General features: G+C 39.1%; 1 protein-coding gene across 10 annotated transcripts in view; it reads left to right on the top strand.

Moving 5' to 3' along the window:
- CDC42BPA (CDC42 binding protein kinase alpha) overlaps positions 1-25,099 on the top strand; it is a 186,699-nt gene that overhangs the window by 155,990 nt on the left and 5,610 nt on the right. For 7 of the 10 annotated variants that reach the window (XM_029965181.1, XM_029965182.1, XM_029965183.1 and 4 more), the window contains 11 exons: positions 543-682; positions 1,530-1,611; positions 2,755-2,971; positions 3,740-3,802; positions 4,725-5,318; positions 7,226-7,323; positions 8,851-8,935; positions 10,669-10,792; positions 12,141-12,258; positions 23,403-23,520; positions 24,505-24,662. In XM_029965181.1, the coding sequence (XP_029821041.1) occupies positions 543-682; positions 1,530-1,611; positions 2,755-2,971; positions 3,740-3,802; positions 4,725-5,318; positions 7,226-7,323; positions 8,851-8,935; positions 10,669-10,792; positions 12,141-12,258; positions 23,403-23,520; positions 24,505-24,662 (1,797 nt within the window). Of the gene's footprint in view, positions 1-542; positions 683-1,529; positions 1,612-2,754; positions 2,972-3,739; positions 3,803-4,724; positions 5,319-7,225; positions 7,324-8,850; positions 8,936-10,668; positions 10,793-12,140; positions 12,259-16,208; positions 18,093-18,320; positions 18,507-23,402; positions 23,521-24,504; positions 24,663-25,099 lie in introns of those variants that run through there. The other 3 variants (XM_018085099.3, XM_029965188.1, XM_029965189.1) reach the window with 3 other exon arrangements.

Raw genomic sequence — 25,099 nt, forward strand, 5'->3', positions numbered from 1 at the left:
GAGATGGATTCAGTTATACTTTAAGGTAGTAGTTTGGAAACCAGATTTTCACAAAGAAATTGTTAGCATGTTCAGCAGTAATTCTCTCTCCATCTCTTTTGGTTATTGTGCTTTGAATTGCTCTTGAATAGTCTCATCTCTAGAGATCAGATCATATTGAAGGCCTCTGAGTTTTTGAATCTTTTTGTTTCTTACTGTCTAGGGTATTGGTGTGGATATTGTACATAAATATTAAAAGAATTACTTGTCATAGTTTTGACTGTATTCCTGTTGACCAACTAGAGATGGGTTTCTTTCTCTCTGTTTGTTAATACAACTCTGAATGAGTTTGTGGAATAAGAAGAAGGAATCTGTGATACTACTGATTCTTTTAAATCGTGTGTTGGATGCTCTTACTGCTCCTGTGTTATTGCTTATGTTGCTTAATGCTATCACTGAATAAAAGCTTTTCAGCCCAGATGAGTGAATGGATTTTTGTGCTTTTTGGTTTTTTGATTGCATCTAGACCTACAGAAAATTGATCAGAATTTATTTTTCTAAAGGTACCAAAACCAGCTGGAGTAAAGAAAGGTTGGCAAAGAGCACTGGCAGTGATCTGTGATTTTAAACTCTTCCTATATGATGTAGCAGAAGGAAAAGCATCCCAGCCCAGCGTGATAGTGAGTCAGGTCATAGACATGAGGTAAGCCGAGTGGTGCTGAGGGGGAGCTTTTCAGAGGCACTGGGAGGTTTTGTTCTACTTTTCCTTTTTGTGAATCAGTAAGCAAGCTCCAGAGCTTTTATGAAACCCTGTAATCCATGTTGAAAGCCTCTAATTTTCTGGGCTAAAAAAAAAAAAAGCAGCTAGCTTATATTTGAAGTTAACCTGAACTACACTTGTGTGTTCATATGTGGATGTTTAAACTTACATTACTACGTCATGTGCAAAGAGCATCTGTTCAACTGTGTAGAAGATCTGGAATGAAAAAATAACATTATTTTGGGGTTGAATAGAGTTTTGAAAGACAGATAAAACTTTGTCATAGGATAAAACTGTTACAATTTTTGGTTCAGAAGGGCTTATTAGTTTGTTCACGCTATCTTCAGTATTACTGAAATACTACCAACCTCGCTGAAGGCTGAGAGCATTTAACACAGCAACTAAGTAAAGCTCATCTCTTACCTAGGTTAGTTCATCCAGAAAGTCTCAGACTTCTAATGAGTTTGGATTTTTATGGAAGAGGTGTTCTTGGTCCCGCTTTTTTTTTTTTTAAGTTCGACTTTTTCTTATTTAAGGGTTTTAATTTATACAAACGGAAACAAGATACAGGATATCTAAATAGATTTATCTCCATCAGTATTTACCAGGAATTAATTATACAACACTGCATTTGAGTTTCATCTGCAGATGGAAAGGATAATTTTAAAATTTAGATCTCAGCGCTGACTTGTTATGTTCTTCACAAAACAAGGCTATTGGAAAAGTAAAAAGCAAACATACAGATTTTACTCTTTAACTCTTTTCCCATTATGTTTGTGGTCTCCATAAGGGATGAAGAATTCTCAGTGAGTTCTGTCTTGGCCTCGGATGTCATTCATGCAAATCGAAAAGATATCCCCTGTATCTTTAGGGTAAGTACTATGTCTTGATCTGGGTAACCCCGAGATACAGGGTTTCACAGGGTGATGGATGGTGTGCATTTGCTGGCAGCTTGCTAGTATTTTATTTTCTTGGCAATTTCTGACCATCTGGTATCCATGGCAGCAGCAATGCATAGGGATCTGTACATACATCATTTTTCTGGTAAAAATAGCATTGGTTCATTTAGACAACCTCTCATCTCCACTGTATGTGGGTTTTATTTTTCAGTTTTCACAATAAGATATATTTTGTATTCTTCTGTTCATCATGACCTTATACATTTTCATTTCCCAGAGTTGCCCTCTGCTTCTCAATTTAACTGGTTATGTTATTCCTGAAACCTTTTTCTTAGCTATTTTTTTTATATGTACATTGGCTATCTGAAAACTCCCATTTATCAGATGGCCAGTATAGAAATGTAGGGTAAAATGCTCATCAAAATTTATGTCTAGTATCTGATATCAGGGTTTTGCCATCATTGGTTCTTTCTAATATTCTTATTTTTACTAGGTAGTCTACTGAAACTTTGACCTCAGTGAAATCTCCTTGGTGTCTTGTTAATTCCCCTATCATTTCTTTTTTGTATCATTGTGTTTTACTCCTTGTTTTTCCAGTTTTCAGACTGTTCATCACTCTGTGTGCTTACAGGAGATAAACTTACAAAAGGGACTTTGACTTTTATCTATAGTAGCTGTATCAAATACATGAAAAGGATCACAGATCATTTTTTCATAAGGACCATTCCTATTGTGTTGAATTATTAATGAAATCTTTTGCTCTTAAAAAATACAGAATACTCTGTAAGAAATGCTTTTTGTTGTAAAATTGCTGTGAGAAACAATTTACAACCTTATTTAGAGCAGACATTTGTGAATTATAGAATAAATACAAATGCATTTAGAATAAAGCCAACATTTTCTCTGTTCTTTAAGTTATTCACATCTACAGGTTTCTCTGCTGTGGGTTCCTAGAATAAGATAAGAGTGTTTTCTGTTAACTAAAGCTAAATTTTTGCTTTCTTAGTTCAAACAGCTAATTAAAAGGGCATTTACAGGCATCTGATAGCCTTGCAAAAATGGTCACGAGGAAGTTTGTCAATTATGACTTAATATGTATCTTTTAATTTTTTACAGGTTACAGCCTCCCAGCTCTCTGCATCCAGTAACAAGTGTTCAATCCTGATCCTAGCAGACGGTGAGAATGAAAAAAGCAAGTGGGTAGGCGTGCTGAATGAATTGCATAGGATCTTGAAGAAGAACAAACTCAAAGACCGCTCAGTCTATGTTCCCAAAGAAGCTTATGACAGCACCTTGCCCCTCATCAAAACAACACAGTCAGCAGCAATCATAGGTATGAAATGAATAAGAGGAAAGCTCTAAGAAAAATGGGTATGCTGAAAGCATGCTTTTTTAGAAAGAAAATGTGTTAGATGGTGTTATCTACTGGATAGAGAGTCATATGTAGTGGTTTTGTCCCATATGGAAATGTGTATGGGCTTAAGAGAGAAGTGCAATTTGCTACCCAGTACTTTTGTCAGATCTTTGAAGAGTATTCCCTCGATTCACTCGTATTCATAATTATGAATAATTTTGACTGAGAATTGGATATTTCTCTCTTGTTGTTCTGGTAACAATTCCCTAACTGGGCAAAATTAATACTATAGAATAGATGCAAATCACTGACTTTACAAAATCTTCTGGTGGGACCAGACACAAAATGTAAGATCAGAGAGTGAATTTAGTCATTTTAAATGCTACTGCATTTAAATATGTTAAACTGCATAAAATATGTTAAACTCTGATTATTTAAATTATTTAAATATTATCGTTATTTCAAAGCTAGTGCTACACTTAAGTGGTCTGAATGGTTCGTTAAAAATTACGTTTCTCACTGTTACTTTTACAGGAGAAATGGGAAAAGATTTGGTTTTTTCAGAATTTGAAAAATTGGGAGGTTGCCAATGGTTTTTTGTTACATGAATGTATTGGGTTTGGCTTTATATACGTTTATTTCAAGATATTAAAAAAACTGTTAATGAGAATTATCACTATTGTTGAAGTAATTCCTCAAGTACTTCCAAGGAAAAATAACCTTTTTTTTTTTTTCCTAATGTCATAGACCATGAAAGAATAGCTCTGGGGAATGAAGAAGGGTTATTTGTTGTGCATGTCACCAAAGACGGTAAGAGATTAGGAACTGGTAATAATTTCCCTAATACTAAATAATCAGAAAGTGGCTTTTTAACCTTTTTTCTTATTCAATATCCTCTGGTTTAATTTTTCTTCATTTACTACATTATCAGCTGGACAGCTCCATGAGAGATCAGAAGGGGTTCTGTGTGCTTTCTGGTTTGGGTATCCTTTTCAATAACGATGATCCAGCATCTGGAATGCAGTCGAAAGTTTTTTCCCCAGTTCGAAGCAGGCTTAATACTGAATTCAGACCAGGTTGCTCAGGACTTTGGCCAGTCAGGTCTTGAAGATCCTCAAGAACAGTTACATGATTTCTTTGGGCTGCCTGTTGCAAATTATTCTCGTAGTGAAACATTTCCTTCATATATCCAGTAGGAACCTCCCTCATTTCAATTTGTGACTGTTGTATTCTCATCTCCTGCTGTGCACCTCAGTAAGAATTGTGGCTTAATCTTGTCTGTAACCCCCTCTTTGGTACTGGAAGTGAAAATTTATGTTCAGTATTGTAAGAAGTAATAACAGATGCCCAAACTAATTCAGCAAACAGCATGTTTAATTGTTGCATGCTCAACAAGTATTCATGTGTCAACTCTTTGAGGGTTTTCCTTTATTCAGTAGTTTTGTTGCTATAAACTGTTTTTAAAATGAGTACTGAAGTAATATAGTGGTTTTAGTGGCATCAGATCTGCTCCTCCTGCTTCTGGTGAGGAAAAGCCAAAGGTCTATCCAGAATTGCCACATCTGGTATTATTAAAATACAAGTTTTGATTCTGTAATTTTTAATATTGCAGGAAAGCAGTAAAGAGAATTTCTTGGGTTTCTTTGCAATTACATATGTTATAAGCAATTCATATTTCAACCTTATTTACTTGGATTTGTGGTTTGGGGGGGGTTTTCTTCATTTTTTTCAGAGATTATCCGTGTTGGTGACAATAAGAAGGTTCATCAGATTGAGCTTATACCAAGTGAACAGCTCATTGCAGTAATCTCAGGACGGAACCGTCACGTGCGGCTTTTCCCTATGGCTGCCCTGGATGGAAGGGAGACTGAGTTTTATAAGCTGGCAGAGACAAAAGGCTGTCAGTCAATAGTTTCTGGACACGTGCGCCACGGAGCTCTTACCTGCCTGTGTGTAGCTATGAAAAGGCAGGTCCTCTGTTATGAACTAAATCAGAGTAAGACGCGTCACAAAAAGATCAAGGAGATCCAAGTCCAGGGGAACGTCCAGTGGATGTCAATCTTCAGTGACCGCCTTTGTGTGGGCTACCAGTCAGGTTTCCTAAAATATCCCCTTCATGGAGAAGGCAGCCCATACAGTCTGCTCCATCCAGACGACCACACACTATCATTTATCTCACAGCAGCCAACTGATGCCATCTGTGCAGTCGAAATCTCAAATAAAGAATACCTGCTGTGTTTTAGCAGCGTCGGGGTTTACGTTGACTGCCAGGGCCGAAGATCGAGACAGCAAGAGTTGATGTGGCCCGCAACTCCATCTTCTTGCTGTAAGTTGCCACGTCTGTCAGTCTGTTTGCTGTTGTACATGGAAGTGTATTAATATCCACAGGAAGTGAAAGTCAAGGCTAATTACCTGACAGGGAAATGAATGCTCTCAGCTTCTGTCAGCATTTTTAGTCTAGTCAGAGGGTTTAATCCTGATCTCATTTATGCTGGTTTTGACAACTCTGTCACTGACCTGTACTGCTGGAACACAAAGAGGAATCATGAGTCAGGATTTCTAACTCTGATGTCCAACTTCTAAACGCATGTCCTGCTATCTAAAACAGCCAAAAGCTTCAGGTTCTACAAAGGCCAATGTATTCCTTACCACCAATGCTGGACTACTACTACTTGAAATGTCACTGTACTTGGGCTCAGCATTGTGGTTCCAACTTTTGATGTTCAGAGTCATCAGGATCTGGTAGTTCGACTTGCTTTTCTTTCATAGTGTTTATTCCTACTTACTAGTTTGTTCTTTCTTTATTCTTTCATTCTCTCTTTCTCAGCAGTTTTTGTCAACACTCATCTCCTCTCTGCTTGTTAAAAAAATTGCTTTTTAAGTTTCCTTCCTCTGTCTCTCTCTTCCTTCCCAAAATACAGTGCATAGCACACAGTGTAGAAAATACATTTCATAACCCTGAGGGAAAAATACTGTAATTTTTCAAGATTTCCATTTCTACCAACAACTGGAAAAGACTTATTGCACCTTTTTTTCAATTCTGGGGCTTTATCTTTGTGCAGTTTGAGGAAAAAAAACCAACCTGCAATGTCTCTCTTCTTCTTTTTAATGTCTTTCTGAATGCAGATAAAGATTAGACAAGTTTGCCCTCAGAGTGTCTGTGAATGAGCTCAGTCTTATGCTGATTTTCAGAATATAGTCTGTCTTCTTACCTCACTCTGGCAGCAGTCCAATCACACTGCAGAGGGGAGGAATGTTTCACCTTGTTTGAGTAAAGGCCCTTCTGAATGTGGAAGGAGCACCTTTTACAGGCTGTTTGTCACTTCTGGTTTTCAAGCAGTTTTAGGAAATTGATTATTACAATGGGCTCAGAGAATGAATGAATCAGAATAGAAGATTTTGTGATAGATTGAAAAATGGGTATCTTTCACAGGTAGTTCATCTATACTGGTCATTGATATTTGTGGTTTTTTTGATTGCCTTAAATGAAGTGACTTGATGTTATTCCAGTTCAGAATAGAGGTATATTTTATAGCAAAAGCTGTTACATTAGACACAAATTGAATGGTCTTGTTAGTCTTGGCAGACCATGTCAGTCTTTTTACTGACATGGAAGTACTGAATTCTCCTTTAGAAGTGGTCCCAGGGGAATAAATTTCATCCTGGGAAAATGTGCCAGATAAGTAGCACAAGAGTTCTCTTTGCAATCCAGAAAATAAGAAGAGAGAATTAAAGCTAGAAGGAAACATGATTTTTATGACTCTGTTGTAGTGCTTAGTTCCAGTAGATGGTCGTTTAGTGCATAGTCCAAAGACTTAAGAGCTGAGTTCATTCAAATGGCAGTTATTAAATAACAGTAATATATTTTCCTACCACATCATTTACAAAATATGAGCTCTTAAAAATAGGACTTTTAGAGGAAAAAAAACTTTGAACCACATCAGTGTTTGGCAGAATAAACTGTAATCTCTTATAATTCAGAAAGTAGTTGGGTTTTCGGCAAAGTTAAAAGGAAAGTCACAGAGATTCCAAGTTTTTAGGTGGTGCTGGTTTGCCTTCAGAATAAATTTATTGGTCATATTTGAGCTAAAACACATTTTTCAAAGATTGTTGTTGGATTGTGTAGTGTTGATTTTGGTTTTTTTAAATAAATACGGTTAAACCATAAGGAATTATGTATTTTGGGCTGTGCCTAAAAGCACATGACACTGTTACCTCCTCATTCCCTCTCAGGTTACAATGCACCATACCTCTCTGTGTACAGTGAAAACGCGATCGACATCTTCGACGTCAACTCCATGGAGTGGATTCAAACTATTCCTCTCAAAAAGGTAACTTGCCAAGACTCAGCAATGCTTTGCTACAGTTGTACCCGTTTTTTAAGCACATTAGAAGCCATCATTAAAACTGCTTGTGTGAACATAATTGACCTAAAAGAAGAGCTACTGCTTTTTTGTTTGAAATAGAAGATACAAAATGTGTTTGCATGTGGTTTCACTGTTTTAGATGCATGTTCAATCTGGAGCATATGACTGTGTTAGATTTAATGATATTATTGCAATAGTGAGAGCGGTTTCTTGGTATTAATTGCATATGGCTTCATTGGGACTGATTGCATCTATGTTATTACCAGAAGATGGTGGATGTTAAAATGTTTATTCAGGCCTTCAAAAATCTATCTCCTGCTGCTTGAGAACATTGTAGACAGACAGGGTTAGAACATTTTGTTTCAACCAGTACAAATACTAAAACCAGGATGATGTCAGGTTTGGATCTCTTATCAAAAGTTTCTGAAAACTGACAGTTCTTTGGTATTTAGTAGGTGTTTGCTCAGCTGTATTTGGAGAGAAATAAGAAAAGTTTTTTTCCCATAGTTTAGACTAACTTCAGCTTCATGCTATTGTCAACATCATTCCTTTACTGGCATTCCAGTGACATAGAATTACAGGACATTGCCCCTGTGGTCTTGTGTCAATCGTTCAGTCTCTCAGCCTATCAATTTCCCACGTGTCAGATGCAGACCAGGGTATTCTGGCAGTGCTGTAAGAATAAATAATACAAAAGTTCAAGGTACTTGACTATTACTCATCTTAAGGAGAGAAGAAAAATCTGAAATTTAGGGGAAATTTCTTTCTGATGTCCAAACTCTGAGTTGTTAAGCATTTGGATCATTTTTTCCTACACAGTAAGAATGCACTTTAGTACTTGGATTAATATTTGGCTCAAGACTTCCATTTAATGGATAAAACTACTTTCATCAAACAAGAATTGCTACATCCAGGAGACTCAAAAATGGCTATTTATTATGAAGAGCTGGTTTCTAACACAGTTTGCAGACTCAGAGTGTGGAATGCTTCTGTCATTTTTAAGTTGGAAATTACAAATACCAGTAGGTTTTAGCAGTCTGTATACACTCTTATCAAGTCGCAGAGCACAATTGTGACATGGTACTAAGACAAAACAAAAGCCCAGCTTATTGCTTTGCACATCTGATAGAAAAACTTGAAATGATATATGAAGTAGACTTCTAACAGAACTGTTTATTTAAGTACTGGCAGGAATGGTGATAAGCCTGTGTCTTAAAGTGGAATTTTAGGTAACCCTGTCTGTACTCATTTTCCCAAAAGAAGTTTAAAATCTAAAATTGTTTTAACTCTTCTGTGTGGCTATAATGACTTGCAATTGCTACTTTTGAGAGCTGCCATGTGTTACTGGAGATAGGAGACTCTGTTTCTTGTTTGACTCTACAGCAGTGCTCCTTTTATAGCATTTATAATGCATTTTGGAGCTTTCAGAATAAGATGCAGTAGAGAAATGTAAGTTATTACTATTACAGAGACTGATTTTCCTTGTTTCAGGTACGACCCTTGAATACAGAAGGATCCCTAAACCTTTTAGGCCTGGAGACAGTTAGATTAATATATTTCAAAAACAAAATGGCAGGTAAGTAAAGAGAAACCAATTTTCATCATGCAAATTTTTGTTTAGAGTGTTTTTCTGTGCCTGGGACTGCTCATTGTAGAAAGTGATCTTTCAAACATATGTGTTCTTGTTAATTTTGGAAAAAGCCAAAGCTTCTAGATTCCCCACTGATTTCAATGATGCCTACTACTCTGAATTTTTTCTTTCCTTTTGAATATTCAATTAAGACTTGAATGAAGATTGGAAGTAGAGAATAGATTGACTAGATGCTCCCTCCAAATGTGGGATCACCTGCCGGAATGCTGTCTAAAAATGCCTGCACAATTAAAGACTTTAGTAGTGATCTTGGCAGTACTAGATTAAAATTAATACTATACTTAACCTAAAAAAAAAAAAAATTCCCAAAGATTATAAAGTAATGTAATATTATGTATTCGTAACTTATTACTAGGGCCACTATGGCTGTGTGCCACAGTTTTAACTTCACTGGTCTATTTTTATTAAAAGTCTTTTTGACTTTTTTTCTTTTTAGAGCCCATTTCATAAGTGTACTCCTGAGGAATTTCCTTAAACTTCTGTTTAACCTCTTAGATAGAGCGGGGACATGCTCTGTTTTAACAACCAAAAGCTATAAACTTTTGTTAACAACTTTCTGAAAATAGTGGAAATAAACACTCTAGAAACATTTACTGCTGTTGGCAGTGTTTCAGTGTTATTTAAATTGCTAGCAAATTAGTACAAAAGCAATAACAGTGGTAGAGAGGAGCAATATACTACAGCTGTGTATAAAGAATTTTCAAGTCTAATAAAGATTGAACATTAAAAGTAGAGCACAAGAGAAGAAGAACTGTAGAGCATAGGATCAGAATTGAGGCTGATGGTTTTCTCCTGTATGTTACCTAAACAGTGTATCTCTTTAGAAGTCTGCAGGTTTTTTTCCTGAAAATACTTATCTAGTAGATCTCACCCTTCAGGAAATCTCCAGCTGATCTTAAGGAAAGAAGAGTTTTCAGTTCCATACAAAACCTGTTTTGGCAGTGAGCAGTAGGTGTTGGGTATGTTCAAGCTTACTAAGGGTAACTTTAGTCTCCATATATATATGTGTGTGTATATATATATATATGGACTGAAGTTCATGTATATATATAGACTAAAGTATATAAAAGGCAGAGGAGTTGCAGCATTCATTCAAAGTAACAATCCTACTGTATGATTATCACTGCTGTACTTTTCATGTCTTTAATAAAGGTGCCTTGGCCAGATGTACACATGTGGAAAAAATCCTCCCTTTTCCCACAGTTGCACCAAAATACAGCACTGTTCAAACAATTCAAAAGGAGTAGTCTCCTTGGAGCAGGGAATGAATGAAAGAGAATCTTGCATTGAGTTTCCAGACGAATGGCAGAACAAGACTGTTTTAGTGATTTTTTTTCAGTGAAAACTGCCAAGGAAAGTTTGAGACAGAGGACTCAGATCCTTTCTTGCCCACCTAAGTGTTTTGTTTGAAAGAATGAATCAGTGCTGTTGTGAGAACACAAGTGTGGCAGCTTGTGTGTGAAGAAGGGTTAAGTCTATTGCTACATAATAGAGTAGCAGATAGTGGCCAAGAAAACCCATAAACCAAAGAACATTTGTTTGGATTTGATGGGAAGTGAGTGATGTTCAACACTTAGTGAGGGCAGAGGAAGAAAATGTCTTCGAATTCAAATTCCATGCATTGTCCCACCAGATCACCATATTTGTGTTGATTTCAGAGGGTGATGAACTCGTGGTCCCTGAGACATCAGATAACAGCCGGAAGCAAATGGTTCGAAACATCAACAACAAGCGCCGCTATTCCTTCAGAGTCCCAGAGGAGGAGAGGATGCAGCAGAGAAGGTCGGTATTCAACATGTACTTGTCTTCTGTACATGCCTGTAGGCGCTGAGGGACAGTGACTGGTGCCAGTTTAGTACTTCATGCATTGCTTTCTGGAATGCCCATTCAGATGTTTCTGTCTCTTCGCTGCCGTGTTAATCCTCAGTGTTTAATTTGTGTTAATGCCAGTTTGGATATGGATATGCACTGGATGCACAAGTATTCATTAGTTCAGGTTAATTAATGTGAAACAGCTGTGATTTGGAATGCATGTCTCCACATACTGTATATAACCTGCATAGCTGTGCACATACACTGTATATATAAAGATCTCTAATAAACACTTTGCAAAAGGAGATTGCATTGCTAATTATGCATATGGATTAATTACATTCAGACTCTGGTTCTGGTTTTCTTTCTGAAGGCTCTTCTACTCTCACCAGTACTCCAAGACATCTGCTTTTTTGATTTATAGATTTAACTACATAAACTCTCTATAAAGCTCACAAAACTCACCTCATCAGAGGACACAGGACTTCAGGATGTATTTCTAATAGGAGTGTTGAATAGCTTACCAATACTTTCCTAAATGGCAACAAAAATAGGTCTGCACTACTTGCAGTGTTCGCAGAGGATGTTACTGACCATTTAGTATCACTCACTAAAAATGACCTGCTGCTGTGCTAAACCACACTCCAAGAACTGAGTATTTCAGTTTTCTAATTTTCAACATCTTCCACCAGTGGGTGGCTCCCAGCTTGTCTTTCTTTTTAGCTCTAAGGAAGGTAACAGCAGTATGCAGTGGAGATAAAATTCTGTTTCTTGGCCTTGCCTTTTCTGAGTTGATTGAAGTTTGGTCTCTTAAAGTTTTATTTATTCTGAGTTCCAAAATGCATCCTTTCCATTTTGAGGAGCTTTTAATTCTGACCACAGACTGAGAAAGGTACTGCAGTATTATTTTAATTCTATTTTCATATTTATAACTTCATTTTCATCTCCACTTTGTAACACATCACAAATGAATTCTGCTTTTACTCATCTTACAGGGGTTTTTACAGCTCATAGTGGTTATATATTCTCTGAACGTTAGTAACTACTGGGCACGGGCTCTTAGCCGGCAAAAAGCATTGTTTTATTCTGGCTCCTTGCCCTCTCTTCAAGCTGGAAGCTTCTCCATGCCTGTGCTGATAGCAGGGGGTTATCACTGTTAACGTGGTTAAATAGAACCATAAAATCATAGAATCGTTTAGGGTGGAAAAGACTCTTTAATTTCCATTTGAAAGAAGCTGATAATCAAAGCTGTACATGTTTTATAAATGCCCATCCTTACCTAGAGCAAAATACCTGAGCTCAGTGTTTTTTCTTCCAGGGAGATGCTACGTGATCCAGAAATGAGAAATAAGTTAATTTCTAACCCAACTAATTTTAACCACATAGCACATATGGGTCCAGGAGATGGTATACAGATTCTCAAAGACCTTCCAATGGTAAGTACAAAAGTACATGTGAGAGTGACTGACTGCAACAGAGGCTGCAAATAAGTGAGAGAAAAACAATTACAATTTTAATGTATGTTTGAAGTGTGGATGTATTTCATATCAGGAACAGTTTAACTGGGGAAATGGAAATTTAACCAAGGAGGGTGACACTTCAGCATTGAGGGGGGAGAGGAGGAGGAATGCCTAATGCCCCTGGGTTTTTCAGACAGATTGGCCTGACAGTGTTGATATTTTTTATGACTGATATGAAGGGGCAGAGTTAAAAGGATTTGGGCCTGTGTTTTTTGTGGGCATGGAAAAACAAATTCCTTTCTTCATGAACTGTAGTTCAATTCCTTTTTTCTCTTCCAATCTTTAGTTCAAACTTAGTTTCTCTCTCTACAGCCTGTTTTCCTGTAGCAGTTCAATAGTGTGTAGTGCCCAAATTTCTTTCCATACCAAATATGCTATCTTCATGTTCTCTCCAGATTAAGAAGTCTCAGTGAAACAGAGAAAAAGAAAAAGAAAATATGTAATAGCACACACACATGTTCATTTCCATAAAACCTTACGTAAGAAACAGTCACCTCAAGGTCAATGAAATTTTTGTTGAGCTGAAGACCAATTAACATTTTGTTCATAAGAGAGTGTCATACTGCTTACTTCAAGCTACCTTGAGCATCTTGTTTGTGTGTTCTGTGTTGTTCTCTAAACTCATCCACAGTGACACAGATGTGATTCAGAAGATGCTAATTAGCACTGTAAAAAAGATGAGGTGATATGATATCAAACAGATGATATGAGTACTAGCTTAAGACATAGGCATTAGTACAGAACTGCTGTCTAAAACAGTCATCATTACTGCTTGGAGTTTGTGCAGAAAGCAGGGAGTAGGTGCTGAATTTTGGATATTCTGCTGCTGAAAAGCCCAAAGGAAACAATTAAGACTGGAAAATACAGTGTGCCATGCAGTTACACCAGTTCAGAAGTTTGGGAGCATAATCTCTGGCCTTTGGATACTCATTGTACCTCACTTTTGCAGCAAATGGTACTTTTATATTACACTTGGCTGTAAAGTCAGCACACTGACTTACTTTAAATCTTGTATTCGGCACACTGAGAAACCTCTCAATAACAAATATATTCAGTGTAATGAGCAAAAAACCAATATTGTATCTGTGTTTGTAAATGAATAGATAATGAAGGAACTGCTTCTAGAAAACACATGGCAAATCTAAGGGAAGTTGGCAGGTAGTGTTTATCTCACCTGGATACAAGATTGCATATGTCTAATGTTAGACAAAGAATGGTAATTTGCTTCAGGGCAGAATGTAGATCAGAACCTTTCTTCATTTCTCCGTTTCTGGTGGGTTGTTTAAAATGTTTGTGACTTTTCTCAAACAGAGAAAATAATCTGCTACCTCTAAAGGTAGGGTAAAAGCCATCCTGTGTCACACCATCAGTAGTTGAAAGTTCATGGGAACCAAAAGCTGCGAAGACTCTTAACCAAGCCCCAAATCTGACAAGTGTAATACATGTAAATACATCTGAATTTAGATGGATTAATATTTCTTCAGCTATGTCATCTCTAAATGGCTTTTAGCTTCAAATTCATTCTAATTCCTCCAGCCTTGTATTAGATCAAAGGTCATATTTTAAGCCACATTTTAAGAACTTTTACTTTGCTATTACCAATCAATATGTTGTTTTGAAAGAAATTCATGAGTCACTTTCCACACTTAAAAGTGATGAGAGGACATTAGAAAATGTGTACAATATACAATTGATTCCTGCACTTGTTCCACTGCTGCAGCTTCTTTTTTTGAAGTTTCTATTATAGCCTCCTTTTTGCAAGTAGGTACCAGTCTTAATGCTGGGAGATGTCACTGCAGATAAAGCGAATTTCTTGTGTATTTTTCTGGCAGCTCCTTACAATGTCATGTTGTATTTGCATTCCTAACTTAATGGGTACAGAACTGCGTCAGGCACGGGACTTAAAAGCATGTGAATTTGAAAGTGCAACTTGAAATTAGGAAATAAATGGTCTGTCAAGGGCTGCTTAGGTCTAGGCAGATTTGTCTTTTCCAACAGCTTCCTGTAAGGTATTTACCTGGACTGAGTGTTCATTTAGTCTGTTCCAGACTGCATACTTGACTTCTCAGGCACAAAAATAGAAGAAAAGAAGTTATGTGTGCATGTGAGGTTATGTATCGAGTCTAATTTTTTTTGGAAAGACAAATTTAGAATCAGAAGAGGGGATGGAAACAGGATGTTTCCTGGAGAATCACTACACAAGGTAAAGAATACTCATTGAACCCTGCATACAGTTCATCTATATGGTGGCTCCTTTATCAGGACATAGAATTATTTCCCTACTTTCATACCTTATTCCAAAAAGCTCAAAAGCAGGGTTTTTTTGTGTGCTGTTTAGCATGTGTCATGCTTTTGCATCTGGACATCTTCTTTCTATTTTGAAATAGATTAGTATGTTTCAGAAGAGAAAGTATTTATTTTTAATGCACTATGGGAGAGACTGCAGAATTTTACTTCGAGAATGCCTAGTTTTGTTTATGGAAGCGGATGGTAAAATACATTTTTCCATTTAAAGAGGGCTACAGCTAGGGGGAGCAAGCAGTGCAAGGCTGAGAGTCTTCTCACATTCTCTTTGTCAAGCTATTTTAGTGATACAGCTTCTTTTTTTTAAGGGATACTGGAGTGCAGAAATTGTATGAAAGAATGGAGTGGGCCTTTTTATTTGGAGTTTCTTCTCACTTGAATGCTTTCAGATTTGGCTGGAACATGAACTCCAGCATGCTCTTTCACTGAAGTCAGTATAGTGCTGTGTGGCAGAAGGGTCCTTAGTAATAAATAGGTTTTAATGGAGAATAAATACTGTAATCTCTGTGTTGAATGAAATTGTCACAAACTAAATAGCCAGCTCAGACCAGCTTTTATCTAGCATCCATGGATGAACTTCATAAAGCAAATGACAACTTTTATATATATGTATGTATTTATATTTATTCATTAGTATATACATATTCACCTCATATATGCAACGTGAATCCAATCAAAACTTATCTCCACAATCCCACTAACGTGCCTCTGCTGCCTTTTTCAGGGGAAATGCCAAAAGTTGAACGAAGCACAGAGTTAGAACTGGTGGTGATGGTCCTTGGTGGGTGGGCTGTGCAGTGTCAGTGGGCAGGAGAGGACATGCACTTGTGCTGCCCTAACCCACAGTGTAACTGCCTGGTGGGTGCAGAGCCAACAGGAGCCTGCTTGCCCTCTGCCCACCACTGTTCTTAACGATGTCTTTTAAAAGACCAACTTTAAAGAGTTTAATTTTTATTGTAACCGTGCAAAATAAATGGAATAAAAGGAATGTTTTAAACTCTTTAGGGTTATTTGGTATGTTGTATCAGGTGCCTATATATGTGCAGCATATCTGCCACTGTGTGTTTGCCCTTGCTGATGCAGCCACAGGGGGAAAGGTGCTTTCTCTGTGCATTGTTTCCGAGGTCTTGCTATGCACCAGACACAATGATGCACTTTTGGGAAATTAAAGTCTGTTAGCCTAATCCCACATTGTTCTCTCCATGAGCAGACATCCTTGACTTCAGTATAGCCCTGTGTTTGGGCAGAACCATGCCCAAGGCTCAGAGAGAGAGAGAGATCAGATTTTAAGAGAGAAAATATTAGGGGTTTTCAGGACACAGTAAATTTGCATCCTTCTTTTTTTTCATGGTGAACACTTACAGTCTGGCTTTGACACGCAACTTTGTGGGCTGCAACACAACAGAAATCAGAAGTTCTTGTTTGCTATTAGCAGAGCAGTAATCAGTACATATTTGTATTTTATTGATGTGGATCTGGGTCATTGTCTTGTTTGTACAATTTAGAATGGTTCCTGTTAGTATATCCCCAAACTTATTTGTTTACATGTTTTTCTTCCCTAGCAGCCTGTCACCAATTAACTGGCCGTACAGTCTGGCCTCCCTTCTGCCCTCTTGTCCCTTGAAGCCACTTTATCGTGGATGCTCCTTTGTAGTGAAGATCTGAAATCTGGAACTGCACTTACTGCAGCACAGACCACCTCTCTGTGTACATCAGATGTACAGGATTGATTTTGCTTTCATATTCTGCATGCCTAAGTATTTTTATATACAAAAGCTGGTCTTGACTGCCGTTATATTTGAACATTATGCTTCAGTTTGACCTCATTATACATGAGCCATTCTACTTCCATTCTAGATGATGTGTGAAGCTTTGCTTGTTTCAATTGAGAAACTTTTAGAGTAAATGAATACTTATCTATATTTGGTATTCTTTAAAGAAAGTGGGAACCCCATGCATGCATCTAATGGTGGAGTCCATGGAGAAAGTTCCATGGAGGATCATTTTTAAAATGCTGCCATATCGTGGCTTTCTCACATTCATGAATGCTGGCTAAATATTTTCATGGTCTGCAGCTGGCCTACCCTCTGCTTTTTAGCTTGTGATTTTAGACACTGCCATATCTCCCTTATTGGCTTTTAGGAATGTAGCTGGCTTTGCTGCCAGTTCTCTGTTGTGAGCAGATAACTCAGCAAAGTCTGCTGTCCTGGACCATTTTGGAATGGTGGCTTCTTGTACTGATATTTAGATGCTGCTAAAGTTACTAATAACAATTTAATGTATATTATGTCTTATATGCCATAATGTGGTAATTGATGTTTTGGTTAACAGGCAAAGCCTCATAATAACCATGTGTTTTAAAAAAAAAAAAAAAAGGTTGGATTTTACCAGCTGAAATGAAGAGAACAGTAACAATAATGTTTGATATAATATGTATTGGGATGTGACTTAATGTTCTTCCAGACTTTAATACGTTCCACATACAAAAAAAGTAGTGCCTTAGGTTTAGTGGAGGGGTAAGCTATATTTTTACCATATTTTATATTTTAAGTCCTAACATTTCTAACATTACTCAGAAATGTTTGTTTTAAGGTGATGAAATCAGTTGGATGAGGGGAAGAGGAACTTAAAAGTTAGAAATTAGAAAAGGTGTTGTGATTTGGTGGTGTCCATGGGCAAACCACCCCAGTGCAGGCTGACCTGCTGAGCATGTACAGGTGGCACAGGGAGGGAGACCGAGCCTTGAAATGCTCTCAGTTAAATCTGGATTTAGGTGACTTTAAATTATAAGAGCACTTGTGTCAGCACATTCCATAGAGATGAATTAGAAATCGTTTCTGTTTAATTTCCAGGGTTATTTCTCCCCTCTCCTTCTTTATGTCACACTTGGGGAGCACATTGCTCAGTTGACCTTTTAACAACATCTGAATTTCCCAATACTTTGGCACCTTTATGTGCTAGGGGTCTGATCCTCTGCAGCACAGAGGCGGCAGTGCAAAGTCCCCTCATCACTAAAGCGCTGTCAGGAGTGTGCAGAAGGACGTGGGCCTGGTGGCGTCTGTCTGCAGCAGAGTGAATTGTCCCAGTTGTCTGACACTAACCAGTTCACCTTCCCACACGACCTGTGTCCCTGCCCTGTCAAAACACTGTTCCCTCCTGTTGGAAATACTCTGTGTTTGTTGTACGGGTGATATTTTTAATGGAATCGCTAAAATGCATGAATAACAGAAGGAAAGCTCTTACAATCTCTTAACTGCTGTGTATTTTCATCTTTTCTTCTCCCCACACCACCTCACCTGTGTTCACCTTCCTTTGTTTGTGTTATGTCTATTTTAGATTGTAAGCTCCTCAAGGCAGGGAACTGATGCTTCTCAACTGTCTGTAAAGCACCTTTTACAACTGTGGTGCTCTTTGAAATATCAAAAAATAATAAATATTAGAATCTATTCCCAATGAGTTAAAAGTTTTATTTGTTTTTAATGTTTTAGCAACAGCAGGGGCAGCAGGCCCATGTGACTCAGGAAGGTGCTTAGGGGACTGGGGGTGACAATGTTGACGGCGAGCAGGGTTCTGTCTGCTGTCCCCCAGTGTTTGGCTGCTCCTGTGGACTGCTGTTGCCAGTGTAACCTGTACAACCATCCTTCATTGCTTTCTCTCTCTGTTGTCTTTGATAGCAGCGTTCCCCTTATCAATTCCCTCATCACCACTCCCGTCTGATCTCCTCTCCGAGCAACTTTGAGCACATCTACCACATGACCGTTAATTCAGCTGAAAAATTCCTCTCTTACGATTCCATAAACCCTGCATTTTCCCCGCCTCCACGCTCTGTCCTCGGTACTCCAGACTTTATGACTCTGAGGGTATGAACGGCTGAGTCAGGTGTTCACTCTACTAACACTGTGTGGTTTTCCTTTTGCCTGGCTATTAACATGGGAGAAAACCCCTTGTAAGCTGTTCCTTCACCCCTTAACTTTCTTTTGTCCCAGACAATTTACTTTCTGCAGTCAGCTGTGGTCTTTCCACAGCTCTGACATGCCAAGAAAAAAGTATTTCATGGCTTTAGAAAAAAAGAAAAGTGTATAACAACTGGGCTGAACCTTTTGCTATGAAAATACCATTTTTAATCACCAGGAACGATGTTGGCATTTTGAAATGATAAGTTCTCTGTTCCACATTGTTCGTCCTCCAGCAGTCAGTAGCAGGATGCTGCATACCAGGTTGAATTAGGTAAAGGTTCTGGATCTGTCTTTGTTGGACCAAACTTTCAGACTGATTGTTTATGATTAATTCATGTGGAATACAAGAATTTTTACACAATACTGTACACAGATTGAGAGAGACAGACAGGTCATGCCTCAGACAGTTTCTAGATTAAAGTAAATAAGTGAAATTAGAACATGTACAAACAAGATAAAAATTAAAGATGATGGCAACTCGCTGATGTAGATCCTCTAAATCCTGGTAGTTTTAGGCAGCGGCTGAGGTAGGATACTGTTCTCTAGATATCCTTCCAGTTGGAATGGAAACTGGAGGGGTAGAAGTGGTCTTTTCTTTTTTCATGTGTTGTGCATCCTGGTGTGACAGCATGGGGGTCACTACATCCTGTAGAAATACAAACCAAGCTAAAACAGGCACACACGTACCTGCTGCGCATCATGATTGTGTACTGTGCTGTGGCCTGCAGTTCTGCTTGGGACAGATTCACAGATAAATCAGGAATAATCTGTGAGGTAGATGTATATGTGATGGTGGTTGGTTGCTCAGGGCTTGTGTGGGTTTGAGCCATGTCCATTGCTGTAATGGAAACATGGCTCCTGGCTTCTGTGGCCTTTGGACATCCCTCAGACATGCATGGCAAACCTTCACTGCCAGGCTACTTTGAGTGCCTTTGGGCTGCTGTGCCAGATCCCTGTTGCTGGGAAGGTTTTGGAAACATACCTGCATACAGGACTAGGCAGAATTTAAAAATGCAGGAGAAAAATAAGTCTCTTCCCTATGGCTCCAAAACCAATTGGCACAGCTAAGCTTTGACTGGTTAAGTGCATGGTCACGTGTCACTGCTGTGAGGACCCAGTTATCACAACCATCAATATTCAGAAATGATGTTGCAGCATTTTAGAAAGCATGCTCTGTGAGGACAGGTCTGCATCCATCCTGGTTCTTCTGGTAGGAAGAGAGGTGCAGATACACAAGAGGAATGCTCTGTTGAAATGCAAAACAAAAAATATTGTTAAGCTGAATTGAAAGCTGTTTCTCTCCTAGAGGGTCACTATAGGGTCACTGAAGCTGTATTTCAGTTCTGGTTTTAGCAGGATTTTTTTAATCCAACTGTACTATAAAATTTTCTTTGTTTAATATGCAGTGATGTATCACCGGACTGTGACCCTCCCTCTACCTTCCCTTTCTCATGTGAGTAGTCCCCCTGAGATCAGTAAGGAATGATCCCTCATGTTTCAGATGGTAACTCTCAATTTTTCCTTTAGGAGCATCCTTCATCCTAATGTTACAACCTACTGGCATAATTTGGAGGGAAAAAAGTGAAGTGGGCAACCCAGTGTCAAGGTCCTGTCCCTGTTAGCTCTGTACAGCACTAGAGGTTTAGTCTTGTAGGAAGAGAAGCATTTGTCTGCTTTGTGGCTTGAGGGTAGAGATGCCATAAGCTGTATGGAAAGCAAGGCTGTGAGTTTGGATTCATGTCTCCCTTTGTGTTTGGAGATTTTAGTGCAAGAATGATACCATAGTCCCAGGTACAGATGGGATATTGGAACCAGAATAGCGTGGAATCCACAGGGGAGTTGAAAAATGACCTGTTAAAATAGGCTTTTAGATTCTGTCATGTTATTTCAAGAAAGAATTAAAAACTGAGGTTTATAATGTAATGAACAGAATGCTACTTTAAAACGAAAAGAAACACCAAAACAACAAGCAGCATGATGGACAGAGGAACAGAGGCATGGAAGTTCCTGTCAGTGTTGTACCTGTTCAGTCAGACCCTATAGGAGCATCCTCACCCCACTGCCAGGGAAGGCAGCTGGAGAGCAGGTGGTGTGGGAGAAGGAGCAGAGGCTGTGTAACACTGCAGAGCTGTGAGCATAGCAGTGACTGCCCTATCACAACCCACAGCTCCATTCTCTGACTGGAATGGAAGGCACTGAACTGATATGGGCCTTTCGCCCTATTTTACAGTCACTCACTTTGCTCGGCAGCAGCTTCTCTGCTGCTGCTTTTTTTCCCCTCTTCTCTCACCTTCCTCTGTTTGGTTCAGCACTGGGGATGGATTTTCCTGCTAGGATTTGAATTTTTGCCCTAAATGAGGGGTTTTTGTCTCTCTAAGTAAAGCAAGCTCAGGTTTCCTTTTGTTTTCTGTGTTTTTAACTTGCTGCATTGTGCTGCTTTATAACTACCGCTAATAACCGCCGTTTATTTTCCTTTGAATCCCCTTTCTGCATCATGTGCATATCACTTCCAGGAGGTTTGGTCCAAAATGCCAGCGTCTCTGGCATGTGCTTATTTTATTTTTGGAACAAAGGGCAATGAAAGATTTGCTTTGTGGAGAAACATTCTACGAGGAATTACATGGACGTTGCAAACTGGGGTCATGAAAAATAATCATCATTAGAATATGCTATTAAAACAAATTAGTCTCTTTCATGGACCCACCCATTCCCTCCTTCCCTGATGCCTGTGTGTTGTCTGCTCAGTCACTCTGAAGGAGGTTAATCACCTTATCACTAAACATAATCGTTCTCTTTGCAAAACGAGCCACTGTAGGTTTATACAAGTACAAAAGTCCAGCCTTGCAACCCCAAGTACTAACCCCAGTGCACATGTTCGCATGGTGCTGCACTTGGCTTTCCTTTCTTTCTCAAAACACAGCAGTAACTTATTCCTTAGCCCATCAGTTCCTTTGATTATCGTCAGGGGAGCGAATCTCCATGGTTTAGGTACAGCCAGGATGCTTATACTCTGTATCTCACATTGTTTATTGCATGGTGAAGGACACAGGAGCAGAAAACGCAGTGTTTTGTGCTACAAAGCAGGTTGGTTGTTCACATTTAAAAACAAAAAAAGAAGGGGGGAAGGTAAGTGAGAGACAGCAATATAACTACACAAATGATTTAAGAGACTTTTTTAAGTCTTAGGTATAAATCCTTACAGTGCAGCAGTGGATGTAGGGAGAATTGAGCAGGGCTTTTTCATTGGTGAGGTCTCTGATTCTCTTTTGCTGGTGTTGGAGAGAGATCTGGGAACAGAAGGAGAGATTTTAATTCTTACTTGTTGCATGTTAAAAATCATCCATTTCTGGCCCACTGGGAGAATGAGAATCCAAGATAACTGTAAGATCAAAGGGGTCTGTTAGAGCAGTTACTATAAGGATCATTGTAAGACTGGATTTGGCAGCAGGTTGGTAACAATTATGTGATAAAGATTGAACTGTATAAAATCTGTTCCTTACAAAGCTTCTATTTAATTATCCATTTTAAAATATACGAGTAGTACCTAAGGGTCTCTGAGAATACTCTTGTGGAGGTGGAATCTTTGTTCTGATCTGAAATTTTCATAACACCCTAGTTTAAAAAAGCATTGCAATTGCAACTGTTGTTTTAAGTGTGGCTACTTCCTCTCAAGAGTGTGTGGGGGAAATAAATATAAATAGGAAGAAATGAACAGTTATTGCAGGGGGGGCTGGTAAAGGGGAAATAAAGTCATGCTCAGAGTTACCTGCAGCTCTTTTCACATTGTGCATCTGTGAGGATTCCTTGAACTTAATTCTAGTTAATTGTAATGACTTAATAGTGCAAGTGATGCTAGCAGCAGGATGAAGTCTCATATTTATCCAGAGCTAAAACGATACACATAGGCAAGTCACTCTGGGCTAAGAAGTCAGCTCATATACAGAGAGATGGGCTAAATAGTCTGATAAGTCTTCTCCCCTAAGGTCAACTGTAAGTTAACAGAAGCAGAATCTCCCAGAACTCACTTCAAAGTACTCTTTTCTCTTCTCTTAAAGACGACTTAAGTTTAAGGAACTACCATATCCAAGTTGGGAGATTGTGGTTTATCTCTTCCCTCAGTAAAGGGCACTTTGGTCCAGTAACTTACTAATTTACAAAATCACACTGGAGGGAAAACAAGAGCGATAATCAAAACATGTAGACAAACAGTGGCACCTGCTCTGGTCATCCTCTTTGAACAGGCTGAAAGCAGGAGGCTGATTCTCACTTTGGCTGAACTGGTGTAGGTTTGGAGGGATGCTGTTAGCACCTTTGGAATTACATAAGTAACTGCTATACAGATCGATCCACTATCTTTAAGCACTAGGGATTAACCTGGTTATTGTATAAAGTTACACAATCATGACACAAATGATGGCATCAAAGAGATAAATTTTATTTTGTTTCCTTGGAAGCTTGTGTTCAGAAAGAAAGCATTATGCAATATAACTTGAATATATCTGTAGCAGCTTAATTAGGCTTGCAAACCATCCTTTCAAGGAAATTCTTGATTTATTAGACATATTCTTTCAGTTGTCTGCATATGTCCATGTAATTCAGCACTTCACTACTGCGTTGCGTGTGCTGCCAATCTCTGCACTAAACTGCAGAATATTATTTTGCAAATTTTGCTGACTTGCTGCCCAGATATTCAGCTCTGGTAAGGTTGGGGTTTTAATGCGTTTTGGGGCCTGCCTTCATAGCATCCAAGGTTGGTCCGACAGTCAGTAAGTAAACGTGTCGTGTGTGTCTGCATTTCAGAACCTTCGGCCTCAGGAAAGCCGGACCGTGTTCAGTGGCTCCGTCAGTATCCCGTCGATCACGAAATCCCGCACGGAACCGGGGCGGTCCATGAGCGCGAGCAGCGGGTTAGCAGCACGTAAGCAAACAGAACTGTGTTGCTTTGGGGTCCGTGCACAAGTATTTTAGGGAAAGGGCTGCCTGCTTGCAGTTTGCTCCTAATCCATGCTGGATAGGGATTTTCAGAAGTGACGGCTGACTGTTCTGCTGAGGGCAAGCAGAGTGTTTTAATCTTGCTTTTGAAGGAGCACGTGAATAAGCAGGTAGCATTTTTGAGAGTCCCAGATTAGTAATTTGTCACGTTTTTAGAATTGACAGTAGAATTAAAATTACATTCTTAGCCTTGGGACTACTTTTCTCATGCTCAAGTGTTTTAAATCAGTGACAAGTTGTTCACAAGCTCTGTGGTTATCGACTTTGTTACTGAACTGTGTAGAGCTCTTGATGCCTCTCTTGCTGCTAGTACAAAGGGAAAGCAATAGAAGACTGGCTGCTGGAATAGAAGAGTTGCATTGGATTGGAAACACCTTTCTAGTGCTGCCATGCTGTCTTTGTGTGCCACAGTCAGCACAGTGACATGGGCCGAGACCAGGCAAGGGGCTAAGTAATAGATCACGTGGAAATAGAGGCAAAGCTGGTGTCCCAACTTTTCTGTCTTTTTTCCCTTCCTGTGGCACACACTGTGATCACTGCACGTTGCCAGCTGCTTGCAGCAAGCGTGTTGTGTCTGCTGATACAACCCACCTACGCCCTGGAAAAGAGGCCACTGAAACTAGGCTGTCACCACAGCCATTTCTACAACTGCCAGCTTTGTCAGGAACACACTGACTCTGTCTGTGCTGGGTAAAGTGTTCTAATACCGACATGCCAAGGGAGGGACTGGAGAATCCATAGGAAAAACTGCAGCAGACAAGATAAAAACCCACATAACCTGCAGGCCACGAGCTGAACATCTTGGGACACGCTGGTGGAAAGCAGAACTAACCAGAGAAACACCTAAACGCATTTCTACTGTGTTAGGTGGGCCTCTGTGACACAGTTTGATTCCTCCATGTGTTTTTAGGATCGTCTGCACAGAACGGGAGTGCTTTGCGCAGGGAATTCTCAGGAGGGAGCTATGGAGCAAAGCGTCAGCCTATGGCATCACCCTCAGACGGGTCCTTATCCTCTGGTGGCCTGGACCAAGGCAGCGATGCACCAACAAGGGACTATGAGCGAGAGGTGAGTGACAGGAGAAACTTTTAAGTGTGTTGATAAACATGAGGAAGTTAAATCCTGTTGTGGGTTTGGGAGTCATTGACAATGAAGACATGGATTTCATGTATTTCAAGGTTTCCTGACAAAAGACTTTGGTCAAGCTGTGTCAACTCTGGTCCTAGCATTTACCATGCAGAAAAAGGCACTTCCATGCCTCCAAGGCACTTCCTGCCTGGAGATACGTGGGTAGTGAGGCTCCCGAGAATACTGGCCCAGTATAGTAACAGCTTGATAGTGACCTGTCACAGCTTGAAGTGGTGACATTCCTTCTGCCCTTCTGCAAAGATTCATAAGCTATCTTAGAAACCATTTCACAGGAGATATTTTGTAGTCAGACCTTAACAAGGTAGTGTAAGAATAGTCATATAATTTCGTTTAGAGCAAGAACTGGATTTAATAAT

This window comes from Manacus vitellinus, unplaced genomic scaffold, assembly GCF_001715985.3.
Source record: "Manacus vitellinus isolate BGI_N305 unplaced genomic scaffold, ASM171598v3 scaffold_8_pilon, whole genome shotgun sequence".
NCBI lineage: Eukaryota > Metazoa > Chordata > Aves > Passeriformes > Pipridae > Manacus > Manacus vitellinus.